This window comes from Mobula birostris, chromosome 3 (assembly GCF_030028105.1).
Source record: "Mobula birostris isolate sMobBir1 chromosome 3, sMobBir1.hap1, whole genome shotgun sequence".
In the NCBI taxonomy this organism is placed as follows: Eukaryota; Metazoa; Chordata; class Chondrichthyes; order Myliobatiformes; family Myliobatidae; genus Mobula; species Mobula birostris.
This window is the reverse complement of record NC_092372.1, coordinates 71,305,267-71,319,864: the sequence shown is the minus strand read 5'-3', so window position 1 is coordinate 71,319,864 and position 14,598 is coordinate 71,305,267. Positions and strand designations below refer to the sequence as shown.

The following is a 14,598-nucleotide window of genomic DNA, read 5'->3' as shown; positions in this document are numbered from 1 at the left end:
GAGCTATTATCAGCAAAAGGCAGCCTAACATAGGTATTGCTTTTGCCCCGGTGATCCAAGGCTGAGTAGAGAACCAGGGAGAATGTATCTGCTGTAGACCTACTGTAGTAAAAGGCAAATACAAGTGGATCCAGGTCCTTGCCTAGGCAGGACTTAATTCTGGACATGACCAATCTCTTAAAGCCCTCCCCCTCACAGTAGATGTGAGTGCAACTGGGCAATAGAGATTGACACAGCTCACCTTGTTCTTCCTGGGCACTAGTATGATTGTCGCCCTTTCAAAGAAGACAAGAACCTCTGACTGCAACAGTCAGAGATTGAAGATGAACTTCAACACTTCCACCAGTTGGTTGGCACAGGTTTTCAGTGCCCTACCAGCTACACCATCTGAACCTGTTGCCTTGCAAGGGTTCACCCTCTCAAAAGATGTTCTGACATCAGCCTCTGAGACAGAGTACAAGGTGCATCAGACTGCCAAAGGAGAGGTTGAAGATGTCAGTAAACTCTCCAGCCAATTAATTAACATAGGTCTTCAGTACTTGGCCAGGTACACTGTCGGGCCAGATGCCTTCTCTGGGTTCACCACCCACTGGAGAATGCTCTCACATCAGCCTCAGAGACTGAAATCATAGGGCTGTTGAGGGCTGTATGAGCTTGTGAAAGCACCTCCATGTTCTGTCAAAGTGAGCAGAAAAGGCATTGAGCTCATCTGGAAGCAAGACTTTATTGTCATTTATGTTCCTTTGTTTTGCTTTGTATGAGATGATGGCATACAAGCCCTGCTACAGCTGTCAAGCACTCCTTTGTGATTCGAGTTTGGTCCAGAATTGCCACTTTGTATACAAGATGGCTACCTGAAGGTCATACCTGGACCTCTTGTCCTTTTCTGGGTTGCCAGTCCTGAACGCCACTGAACGCAGATTGCTTGCCAGATGCATGCGTATCTTTCCCTTAGAATTTAATTCACTAGGCTTTCCTCACTCTACCATTCTCCTGCATTTCCTGTTTATTCAACTGCTGTCACTGACTTCTGCAACACTTTCCAGTCTTCCATTTACCTTCCTGCTACTTGGATTCTATGCACTGCCAAAGTAGTTTAAATCTACCCTAACAATGTCATAAAATGACATCTGAGACAAACAGTATTTGCAATTAATTCTTCAAGTGCAGGCATGTGCACACTGCTCAAACTGGGATAGCATAGGTAGCATTATAGAAATCTTGGCAGACCAGTGGTGGTACTTTTGAAATCTACTTGCTATTCTAGAAAAGATACAAGAGATTTTGCTTGCTTCTAGCTGAAATGTAAAAAGAATCTCAACTGGCCCTTAATTCTTCAACATTTGTGTTCTTCAATTTATCCAAGGAAAAGTGTGTGTCCCACAAAGCCAATTTTAGCACTGGCATCAATATACTGAAGAAAAGTGTTGAAGGTCATATTTTTCCCCCAATGTCATTTGCTATCGTGTCCAGCATAGAGAATTTCTGGTGCTGAAGAAGTGTCATTTAGCTGAATAGCCATCAATATTTAAGAATTCTCAATCACCAAGAAAACAAAGCACTAAAATAAAATGCAGCATTTTGAATTATGAGGGAATAACAATCCACACATAAAAATAAACTAAAGAACGACCAGATGGAACTTGAAGCTGTAATTGTGGTTCAGTACACAATAAAAGGCATGACAAAGGGCCAGAGTCAAGACCTTTACTGTTTGCCTTTCCATTAAAGCTAGAGGATATCCTGAAATATACAAGACTTCAGAACCTGAGATTTCCTCCTTCGTCAAAGAACAGGGTCCCATCAATATTCCCTCTGAGGTGTGCGCATGCACACATCTTTTACTACTAGCGCACTAAGGATTTTAAATTGCGCACAAAAGGTTGTCACCCTCTACCTCGTTAGCATATTAAGTATATTTCACAATCGTACACAATCACATTTTCTTTCCCATTTTCTAACACGGAATTATTCAGTGCGCACATGTTGTCACTGAGCCAAAAAATTGCACAGCACAAGATTTTTGTACATACTGGTCATAACCAATTAGAGGAAACATTGGGTCCCATTCATTTTCCACACATCTGCCCTCAACCCATTCTCCCACGGACATAATAGGGATAGGGTTCCCCTGGTCTTTTACTAATATCCCTCAACATTCCGTGTCCAGCATATCATTCTCCATAACTTTTGCCATCTATATTCAGATCCTACCATCAAGCACATCTTTCCTTCCCCCACCACTCTCCATGGGGATCACTCTCTACAGGACTTCCTTATCACCCATACTTCCCCACTGATCTCCCATCTGGCACTTATCCTTAAAGTAGAAGAAGTGCTACACCTCCTCCCTCATCTTCCAGGTGAAGCAACACTTCACTTGCAAATCTGTCAGGATCATCTACTGAATCCTGAGCTCTCAATGCAACCTCTTCCATAAACGCTAAGACCCTACGTAAATTAGGAGTGCTTCCTTGAAAGCCTTCGCTGCATCCACCACAATAGGCAGGATTTCCCACTACCCACTCATTTCAAATCAGCTTCTCATTCCCATGGCCTCCTCTACTGCCATAATGAAGCCAATCAAAGGTTGGAGGATCAACACCTCATATTCCATCTAGGGAATCTCCAACTTGACAGCGTAAACATCGATTTCAATGCAACTCCCTAGGTAAGATTTTTATTGCAATGCTGTAGGGTATTTCATTGACTAGTTTTCTGTAGAAGCAGTGTGTTCTGCTGATAGTGTTTGGGTTTCAGTTAAAGATAAGGGGTTGTGATATTCAACTTCGGAATGTTGTGTCAGCCAACCAGGATGGTGAAATTGGGAGAAAGCTGGGCGGAGAGGTTTTGTAATTAACACTGATGGGGATCGTAGTCTTTTCGCTAGGAGATGGAGAGAGAAGATGATAGAGAGAACTCTAGGATTTGATCAAACTGAAATAGGCAATTCGATGCAGTACAAGATGGGAAGTTCAAGACACCACGAGTAAGGGACACATCCAGATTTTGGAACATATGAGCTTCAACCTTGTGCACATTTGACTGATTTAATTATAATGGCCCTTTTTTCCTCTTTTAACAACTGTTTGATTAAGCTGACATTTGTAAATAAACCTTCATTATAATTGTATGCTGTGTACGACCTATTATTTCTTCCCGACGGATAATTATACGTGGCAGTATTCAGTCAGATCGGGATTCGGCTGGCCGAAACATCCTGATTTTCTGGTTTGGTTGGACCCAAGTCATACCGACCCTAGACCCTTGAAAAAGGTGGCTTTCTCACCACTGAGTCCAGTGGCTGTTAGCAAGTGGCTCACGAACCAAGTTGCTATAGAAGCCCAGTAAAAAGGTGTTTCATCATAACCTCTGGTAATTTCCCCCCTCTCTTTTTCCATTCCCCAATCTTGTCCCCCTCTCACTCCTTCACTTCTCCTCACCTACCTATTACCTCCCTCTAGTACCCTCCTTCCCTTTCTTCCATGGTCCATTGTCCTCATATCAGATATCTTCTTCAGCCTTTGATCTCTTTTGCCCATCACTTCCCTTTCTCTTACCTCATCGTCTCCCCCTGCACCACCCACCTCACCCCTCACCTGGTTTACTATCACCTTTCAGGTTGTACCCCTTTCCTTCCTCATCTTTGTTTCCTGGCTTCTTCCTCCTTCCTTCTCAGTCCTGATGTCGGGTCTCAATGTGAAACATTAAATGTTTATTCCCCTCCATAGATGCTATATGACTAGCTGAGTTCTTCCAGCGCTTTGTGCATGTTACTCAAGATTCCTAGCATCAGCAGAATTTCTTGTGTTTCTGATATATTGTGTGTTCCTAGTTTAGTTTTTCTGTTTTTGTCCTATGTCAACAATGATTGATTCAAGCCATTTATCAACAGATGTTAGCCTAACTGGTCCATAATTCCTTACCATTTCTAATTCATCTTTCTCATATAGCATTGATGAAGGATCTTTGTTTGATACTTCATAACACCATTAAATGATTAGATTTTGTCTTTAATTTATGAACCTCTTTCTCACCATTAAGACCGTGCCACTCTTGTACAAATATACTGTACAAGAACATAAGACACAGGAGCAGTATTAGACCATTCAGTCCAAATCTGCTCACCATTCATTCATGGTTGATTTATTATCCCTCAGTCCCATTCTCCTGCCTTTCCCCACAACCTTTGATGCTCTTACTAATCAGGAGCCAATAAACCTCCACTTAAAACAGCAAATGACTTGGCCTCCATTGCCATCTGTGGCAATTAGTTTCACAGATTCACTACCCTCTAGAGAAAGAAATTTCTCTGTATCTATGTTCTAAAAGGATGTCCATCTATTCTGAGGCTGTGCCCTGTAGTCCTAGGCTCCCCCCACTATAGGAAACATCCTTTCCACATCTACTCTATATAGGCCTTTCCATATTCAATATGTTTCAATGAGACCCTTCCGCATTCTACTAAACACCAGTGACTACAAGCCTAGAGCCATCAAACACTCCTCATATGTTAACCCTTTCATTCCTGTGATCATTTTTGTAAACCTCCACTGGACCTTCTCCAATGCCAACACATCCTTTCTTGGACATGGGGCCCATAATGCATTACACCCTGACTTTTCAATTTTGAAATTTCATTGGAAATTACCTATATTGACAACTAGCTTTCAGACATAAAATAGCAGGAATAAACTGTTCACCTTTGGGTTGGGCAGCTGCAACCAGTCAATTGCCACAAGGATTAGTGCTAGGAAACAATCAGGGTCAACAGTAATTACAATAGCAAATATTCTGTTGACTTTTATTTCAATTGCGATACAGACCACACATACACAATAGCTAGGGTGTCTAAGACTTTTGCACAGTCCTGTGAGTGAGTTTATAAATCTGGCTGGAACAAAGGACATTGGCGAATGTGGAATATCATGGGTGGGGTGTGGGACAGGTAGCACAGGAGTGTCAGGGGCAGGGGGTAGTTGAGTGCAGATACACCAACCTGAGGCACTAGACAAGGTAATTTGATTGCAAACAATTGGTTTATTGATCATTACAGAATGTCTCTCTGGTGCTTCCTGCTCCCTCCTCCTTTTCCCAACCATGATTCCCTTCTCCCTGCCCCGTTCCCTTTCAGTCCACAATAGAGACCAGTATCAGATCAGATCTATTATCACTTAATATGCCATTAAATTTGTTTTATTTTTGTGGCAGCAGTATAGTACAACACAAACTTACGGAAATACTGCACAAAGATTTTAAGCACCCTAGCTATCTGCCTAAGACTTTTGCACAGTACTGTGTATCAGTAACCCTCTCTGCCTACAGCTATAACACTGATCCAATTCTTCTCCCACACTTTGTCCTGGTCTACAACAACAATAGAATGGATTAGTCTCAAAAGAAACAGATAAATCCTGCATGATTATGTCAACCTTGAGCTAATGCCTGTGATTTTAAACATAACCACATACAATTATCAGGACGGTGTCCACTACAAATCAAAAAATTGCACATTTAAATATTGCTTGAGCAGGTGATAGGAAGCAATCAAAAGGTGAAATCTGAGGTAAACTTGTAAAACAAACAGGTAATTAATAACCTGGGAATGGCCTACAGAACAATAATGAGCACTGTCAGGGCCCTTGATCTGATGAACCCGGACAGCAAGCTCAGGACCTTAACTAGGCATGTTAAGCAAACATTAGAGGAATTAGATAATGGACTGGACATAGAAAGTGATTTACATGGGAAGCAGACATAACAGCAAACAGGCTCTTGGAAAGTCATGCTGGTACTATTCACCAAATTATAAAAGGGAATTCCAAAGAGGATCAACACTATGTGGCCTCTATGGAAATTGAATGCTAGAACAGTTGAAGATCAGTTGTCAGAGAACTTTGAGCAAGCAAGCCAAGAGAGAATCTCTTCATGATTTAGTAATAAGCAACTAGAAAACGTAACTAACCCAATACCCAGATACGTAATTTGACAAGCCAACTTCAAAACCAGACTTAGCTTTGTAACAAAATTTGGTTCATGAGAGATTGCACGGGAGCCACTAGTAATGCTTTGGGAGTGACATTAGCATTCCCGATTGTTTCCAAGGATGAAATTGGGTTAAGCATCTCTCAGGTGAATAACATAGGTTTTATTAAAAAGGGAATATGGATGGAGCATGAGAATATTCTTCTCTGTGTCAAAGAGAAGGTAGATTCATACAAACAGCATAATCATTTGTCCATATCCCATATACAATGGATAAGCCAAGTGTAGGTTCAGAACAGATATAAATCTGACATGTACACTGAAAGCTAGAATCTTCAATGCTGCTATGTGTTATTACAAGAATAGACTGGTAAGGGGAAGGAGAGTATTGCATCATTACTTTATTAAAATAAAAGCAATATAGTGCTTGGGTATGTCGTATCGCATGGAAGACCTTCTGTTTCAACCCATAAGCACCAGCAACAGTGTTAAAGACTGTGTTGGTCAATATTCAGAAATGGGAAGTGATTAATGTTAAAAAAAAGACATTATGAAGAAATTAAGTATCCATAAAAATCATCAAAATTAAGTTATTACTCTGGAACAGGAGGATGATTAAGAAGCAATTAAACAGGATCCAATGGTAGAAGGCAGAAAAATTGGACAAGATCTTGTAATGATTAAAGAAACCAATTAGCAGGGTGATCGCTCTGACTGAGATACAGATGTAGAGTACATATTTACCCATGAGTAAGAACTGCTTCCCATATAGTTATTATTATGTTTGTTATCTTGTCAAAGGTATACTTTATGTCTAAAGACTAGAATGCTGAAATGGAAAAATCAGATCTACTTGAATATGATGAATGAGGCTAATAACGGGATAGCGGATAAAGAATGACCTTGATAAGACTATGTTTGTTTTACCCGACAGGCAATGTAATCTATTACTGGATAGATACCAATTTGGGAACTATGTTACCAAATAGCTAACATGATTCGGACCTTGATATCTATGCATGAACGCAGAAAGACCAAAAATTTCTTGATCCAATTAACAAAAACACTCAATGGATAATAGGCACAGAGTGGTGAGAGGTGGATGGAATTTAGGGAATATTGTCAACAACTTTAATGAAAGTTTACTTTCTGGTATTTATTTACTGATCACAGAATTGGGGATCAGAAACAGCTTCAAGAAAGGCATTTGTGGCAATTAAGCTGAAACATGGACAGAAACAAGACTTTCATGAGAAAAAGGAATAAAATTGCAAAGTAACATTCCTTTGGTCTCTTTTTTTTAAATTGTGAGTTACTGGATTCATTATCTCAAGATGCATATTCCCAATATTATGTGATAAACCATCCAAGAAACTTGAAGGTAATGGGGTCAATGAGCAATGAAGATGAGGCATTTCATGGCTCAAATATTGTTTAAATTTGGGTTAAAGTTTTAAATGATAAATTCAGTACACAAAAAATCTAATTCTGGATATTGAAAAGTACAGTATTGAGAATTTATTCCCAAAATATCATGTGTAAATGTTACTTATTAGGATACTTCAAGTGAACCCTTTACCCAGCTTTGTACCAACTATTCAAGTCACCCACTGTTGGATATGGCAAACGGACATACAACACTTGATGGAGAGATCAAATATTAAGTGGTCAAATGGATTATACTATGAACTTTTTATAACATCAAGTTAGCTGAAACTCATTGCACTTCAGCTAATAGTAAAATTGGAGCCAACTAAAGGTGTGCATCAAAAAGGAATCAATCTAATAAGCAACACTGCAGCTGTTGTAATAAATTTTGCCTAAAAGATGATCATTCATAGTCTGAAATAGGCAAACCTGCTTAGTTTTTGGGTAAGTGGCCATGAATAAACCCAAAGCGTATTTAGCCTTGAAAAGTATTCCACAAAACTTTATTCTACTTTTTTTTTTGTAATGGCTGAATGGCCAGTGTAGCTACAAAACTCATTTTGGGTGTACAATTCTTCCTTTTTTTTTATTTCTACAATTATTTCTACAATCAGTATTTCAAAGTTAGAAATGTAATATGCTGTACGTTTCCATCTCCACCAATCCCCCTCTCCTTGGTTTATGAAATTAACTACTATTTGATACCGTTCTATGATTAAAAAATAATTAACACTTTAGAAAACAAATTTCAAGTCAAAAATTCCACAATTTTACATAAATTAAAGCAGGAAGTTGTACAATGCATTAACAAGTACAAAACTAAATGGAAATAGCAAAAAAAGACTGAGGCTTTTAAAATTCACTAGTCCAGCACCATTTCAGATTGAAACTATACAAATTTGGTTGATTGTCAACAAGATCCTGACAAGATAGTGTTTTACAAAAGTTCAAAATTGGAAAAAGAGTAACGACATGAATCAGAAACAAAATTAGCATTTGTCAACAAGAAATAATCTTGTTAGTTCTGAAAGTTACTCAACCCAATATAGGTTAAACAATGTAACTACAAATGAAGCCAAAGTTAAATACTTCTAGTACGTTTTAATTCAGATTCTCAGCATCTTGGTTTTATGTCATAAACAGAAATATCTGTTACATCATATGTCTGGATAAGAATTACCAGACAAAATACAGTACATTTAACAATGAAAAAAAAAGTGTGATATTTCCGTCAAACATTTCTCTTCTCTAACCCATCCTTGTCTCAAATTCTCTCCAGTAAGCACATATGCTAAATTATAATTTTAGAGAACTTATAATAGAGGAAAGTGACAGTGGTCAGATCTTTGGCACGGAGTCTAGCTCTGACTCAGAAGGGAAGGGGGTGGGGAATAAGAGGCACACTGTGATGATAGGGGATTCGTTCGTTAGGGGAATAGTCAAGAGGTTCTGTGGGTGAGAATGAGATTCCCAGATGCAATGTTCCCTCTAAAGTGTGCACGTCCACACATACACATCTTTTGCTACTAGCACACAAAGGATTTAAATTGCACACAAAAGGTTGTCACCCTCTACCTCGTTGGCATGTTAAGTATATTTCATTATCGTACACAATCACATTTCTTTTTCTGGTTTCTTATGCGGATGGTGTTGACGATGTGGAGTTTGCAATGAGTTGTCTGCAGATTTTAGAACTGGCTTATTTACACTGCTTTTATTGAAGAAATGATTCAGTGCACACATGTTGTTGTCACTGGGTAAAAATATTACATAACTCAAGGTTTTTGTGCATGCTGGTCATTACAAATTAGAAGAACCTTGCCCAGATGGTATGTTGCCTAATGGGTGCCAGGACATCTCACATCAGGTCCTCAGCATTTTTAAGTGGGAGGGTGAACAGCCAGAGGTCGTGGTCCATGTAGGTACCAATGACAAGGGTAAGACGAGTGACAATGTTCTGTATAGAAAGCTGGATGCTTAATTAAAGGGCAAGACCCTCCAGGGTTGTGATCTCAGGATTGCTACCCATGCCACATGCTAGTGAGGCCAGAAATAGGAAGATTATACAGTTTAATATGTGGCTAAGGAGTTGGTGTAAGAAGGCAAGCATAAGATTATTGGATCATTGGGCTCTCTTCCGGGGAAGGAGGGATCTGTTCAGAAGGGATGGTTTGCACCTGAACTAGAGGGGGACTAATATCCTAGTGGGAAGGTTTGCTAATGCTGCACGTAGAGTTCAAACTAGAGTGCCAGAACAGTTAGTGGAGAAGCTGTGGAGGCAGATGTTGGTAAGATCACAAAGTCAGGAATTAAAAGGTTGAACATGGTGAGACTATTGTCCTGAGCTGTGTGTATTTCAATGCAAGAAATATTGCAGAAAAGACAGACGAGCTCAGGGCATGGATCAACACCTGGAATTATGACATTGTAGCCATTAGTGAGACTTGGATGCAAGAGGGGCAGTACTGGCAGCTCAATATTCCAGGGTTCCATTGTTTTTAGATGTGACAGAGGGTGGAGGATTAAAGGAATAGTAGTGCTGTTACAAGTCGAGGAAATGTCATGGCAGTGCTCCATGAGGACAGTCTGAAGAACTCGACTAGTGAGTTATGGGTGGAACTGGGAAATAAGAAAGGTATTACCATGTTAATGGGGTTATATTATAGACCACCCAACAGTCCTAGGGTTTTACAGGAACAAATTTATAAAGAGATTGCACACTGTTGCAAGAAACATAAGATTGTTAAGGCAGGTGATTTTAACTTTACACATATTGACTGGGAATCCCATACTAGATGGACTAGTAGAACGGACTAGATGGGACAGAGTTTGTCAAACGTGTTCAGGAAAGTTTCCCTCATCAGTACATAGAAGTCCCAATGACAGAGTATGTGCTACTGGATCTGCTACTGGGTAATGAGACAGGGCAGGTGACAGAAGTTTGCATAGGAGAGCATTTTTCATCCAGTGATCACAATGACATTAGTTTAAAAGTAAATATGCAGAAAGATAGATCTAGCCTGCGGGTTGAGATTCTAAACTGGAAAAAGGCTAATTTTGATGGTATCAGAAATGATTGGGCAAGTGTGTATTGGGACAGGCTGTTTTCTGGCAGAGGTGTACTTGAAAAGTGGGAGGCCATCAAAAACAAAATTTTGAGACTACTAAGTTTGTATGTGCCCGTAAAAGGTAAAGCTAACAAGTGTAGGGAGCCTTGGTTTTCATGAGATGTTGAGGCCCTGGTCAAGAGCAAATAAAAGGTGGATAGCAGATATAAGCAAATAGGAACAAATGAGGTGCTTATGGGGTACAAGAAATGCAAGAGGACACTTAAGAAAGAAATCAGGAAGGCTAAAAGAAGGTATGAAGTTGCTCTAGCAGACAAGATGAAGGAGAATCCTAAGGGATTCTACAGGTATGTTAAGAGCAAAAGGATTGCAAGGGACAAAATTAGTCCTCTGGAAGACCGGAATAGTAATCTATGTGTGGAACCAAAACAGATAGGGGATACAGTATCTTAAATGCATTCTTTGCATCTGCATTTATTCTGGAGATGGATAGTCTATAGAAGTGAGGCAAAACAGCATCAACTTCATGACACTATACAGATTACAGAGAAAGAGAAGGTGCCTTGCTACGTTTGCTAAGTTGTATAAGGTGTTGGTGAGACCTAATTTGGAGAATTGTGGGCAGTTTTGGTCACCTACCTACACGAAAGATGTAAATAAGGTTGAAAGAATACAGAGAATAGGTTAGGACCATATTCTTTGGAACATAGAAGATTGAGAAGAGATTTGATCAATGTATACAAAATTATGAGGGGTATAGATAGGGTAAATGCAAGCAGGCTTTTTCTACTGAAGCTGAGTGGGACTACAACCAGAGGTCATGGCTTAAGGGTGAAAGGTGATAAGTTTAAGGAAATATGAGGGGAAACTTCTTCACTCAGAGGGTCATGAGAATGTAGAATGAACTACCAGCATAAGTGGTCCATGCGAGCTCAATTTCAACATTTTAGAGAAGTTTGGAGAGGTACATGATAGTAGGGATATGGAGGGCTATGGTCCCGGTGCAGGTCGACGGGAGTAGGCAGTTTAAATGGTTTTGGCGTGGACTAGATAGGCCGAATGGCCTGTTTCTGTGCTGTATGTCTCTATGACTCGAATATGAATTTATCACACATTCTAATTTGGGAGTCAACCTCAAACCTGCCTAATTAACCATTCAGAATAGGTGGCTTCCTGGCAATCTTAATGATTTTTCTCCTACGTTTAAATTGAAATAATCTGCTTAGTTTATCCTTCTTTATCAAAATGTATGCTTAGTTTTGTGAAGTAAGTGAAATCTTTTCACACTTCTGCAATGTACAATTTACACTTGGAAACTAATGCATTGTCAAGCACAATTGCTATTGTTCTATTGATTGATCTACACTGGATATTTAAGTTTGATCTGAAAAGCATCCACGCAATTGCTAATATTTTCATGATGACTCAAGATCAATCAACATTTTAATCACATTTGCAATCTGAAGGGGACCACTTTTTGGGACTCCCTGTTCCCCTCTTCCATCTCTACTAACCACTGTCCACTACAACAACCATGCAACTTCTGTCCTTTTACCTCTTCCCACAATCCAGAGTCCCAAATACTGTTCTCTTTCCAAGTAAAGCAGTAATTCACATGCACTTCTGCCACACTCCAATATGTATTACATTTGATTTTCAGAATATGGTCACCTCTACAATGGAGAAACCAAATATAGATTGGGTGACTATCTTCTACATCAACAACCCCAAGAATCCTGTTGCCTACCAGTTTAATTCACAATTCCCATCTATGCATGGACTTCTCCCCTATCCTAAACAAGGTCCAACACAAGATTGAGTAACAGTAGCTTAAATGTCTGGGCATGATTTACACCTTCCAGATCCATTAATGGATTCTTCAACTTCCAATAACTCACTTTCTCTGTCAATTCAGAAAAGCCATTTCTGCTCCAAAATTTGTCTGTCATCTTTCACAACTTTTAAGCAACACTAGCCTTAATTTTCCCTTTATCCTATCTATCCCTTTACCATCTCATTAACAACTGAAAACTTGCCTTCTTACTTTGTCACTTCTGGCATAGATTCTGAGAACTGAAGTATTGGTTCTGTTTATTTTTACATATGCTGCCTGACCCACTGAGCATTTCCAGCATTTTGTTCTGTTAATGACACAGATCTTTCCCTAAAGGCCTAAATATTTTTAAAATATGCAATCCATTCCATTGCCACTACTATGGGTTTGATTAAGTAATTGTATTAAGGTTCAATTAACTGAATACAAATTCCTCAACTCATTATAGCATGATCTGAGCTTTGATAGTTAAATCTAATTATCAGAGCAGATAGAACATAGAACAATACAACACAAGAGCAGCCCTTTGGTCCACAACTAAATCAAATGGCCAAATAAACTAGTCCCTTCATTGTCCATATCCTTCAATTTCCCTCACATTCATATGCCTATTTAGAAGTCTCTTAAAAGTCCCCAATGTACCTGCTTCTATCACTATCCCAGGCGTTCCAAAACTTGCCCGTTACATCTCTTCCGAATTTAGCCCCTCTCACCATAAATGCACGCCCCCGGATAATAGCCATTTCAACCCTGGGAAAAAGATAACTGTCTGTATATCTACGCCTCTCATAATATTATAAACCTCAATCACATCTCCCCCCACCCCCCCCCCCCAGCCTCCGCCGCTCCAGAGAAAACAACTCAAGTTTATCCAACCTGTCTTTATAGCACTTGCCCTCTAATCCAGGCGGCAACCTGGTAAACACCTCCTGCTAAATTCTAATAAATATAATCATAAATCTCTAGTTCAGTTTTACTGTCGTGCAACAAATCATATTTCCATTCATAAATCTTACAGTTATACCATCGCATAAATGCTAAGATTGCTAGTTCGTAAACTGAACAATCTTAACAGTTCTGCGAGCCAAGAGCAAAAAAAAGGTAAATTTTAATTACCAGCAGAAAAAACGATAACCTGACGGGCGTTTCCATGCTTTCATTGTTTAAAAGGCACTTCGGAAAGCCACCTTTTACTGGTAGGGCGCTAGAAAACAGCCTATCTACGAAGTGCGATCAATCAGATCCACCACGTCAATGTATCAAGATATCACAGTCGGAAAGGGTCGTCCCACTAGTACAACTCCCACTAAACCAGGAACGTGTACTGACAGGAAAGTTTGTCTGCCTGCATCCCATTCCGGTATGTGCATCCACAGCCACCCTCCTCCCCTACACCAACGGGCGAGCAGCCCCGCGGAGAGCTACTTCACAGGGCGAAGGGGTCTTCGGGCAGTAGCCCTAATAGCCGGGTGCTCCTTTACCGAATGATAGTGAAGTAAGAGTCATCCTAAATCATTCCCGCGGTCCAGAAACGGGCGGCGGTACACCCGACCCCCGGATGCCCAGCAGGGTCGGCTGACGCCCACTTGGCCCCCAACTCACCGCGAGTGACGTTCGCCTCCATTCCTGGCACGGGCTGCCAGACCTCGCCTCACTTCGCCAACCGCTCGGTTTGTGCCCGCCGGCCGTCGATCAGTGCCCGCCCTGCCGTGACGTCAGCGCCAGGACGACGACACCACAAGCGGCTGGAATGAGGAGGCGGAGATGTGTGATGGAGGTAGTGCATTACTCGTGTGGAGAATGCAATGGGTCGGTATTGGCGTTTGTCAGCTCGGTCCAGTGGTTGCCTTCAAGACAAATACGTACAGAGTTGGTGAAGGAAAGCCAGGGCTTCACCCCAGTGAAGTTAGGCTATACTGCGGGAGTGGAAGCCTTTTATTCCCCAATGGGAGGAAGTTGCCCATTAATAACGAAAAGGGAAACAAGTAGAACTGTGGAGACACCAGAAGTGAACCGCAGATATTGCTATTCAGCTCAGATTGCCTGAAGTATCTCTTTGGTGGGGATTTTGAATCTGTCTCATCTACCACCCCATTCCCGTAGCCTTATATATTTTCACTATAGTTTTTTTTGCTATTTGCATCTTGAATGTTACTATTATGTTTTGGTCACGTTTTCGGGTAGTGCATTTCAGATCATCTCGTTTAATTAATTCTCTTGTCTGCTTTAGAAAATGGTCTTGTGTTTCTCACTGGAAACATTCATAAATTTGAACATATGGAC

General features: G+C 40.4%; 1 protein-coding gene across 4 annotated transcripts in view; it reads right to left on the bottom strand.

The window, feature by feature from the left end:
• The window catches only part of rell1 (RELT like 1), a 65,566-nt gene extending 51,366 nt beyond the window's left edge, over positions 1-14,200 (bottom strand). For 2 of the 4 annotated variants that reach the window (XM_072252904.1, XM_072252905.1), the window contains exon 1: positions 13,918-14,200. Coding sequence is in view for 2 of the 4 variants with exons in the window: in XM_072252905.1 (XP_072109006.1) it covers positions 13,918-13,939 (22 nt within the window). In the remaining 2 variants the exon portion in view is untranslated. Of the gene's footprint in view, positions 1-13,431; positions 13,499-13,917 lie in introns of those variants that run through there. The other 2 variants (XM_072252903.1, XM_072252906.1) reach the window with 1 other exon arrangement.
• Between the last annotated feature and the right edge of the window lie 398 nt (positions 14,201-14,598).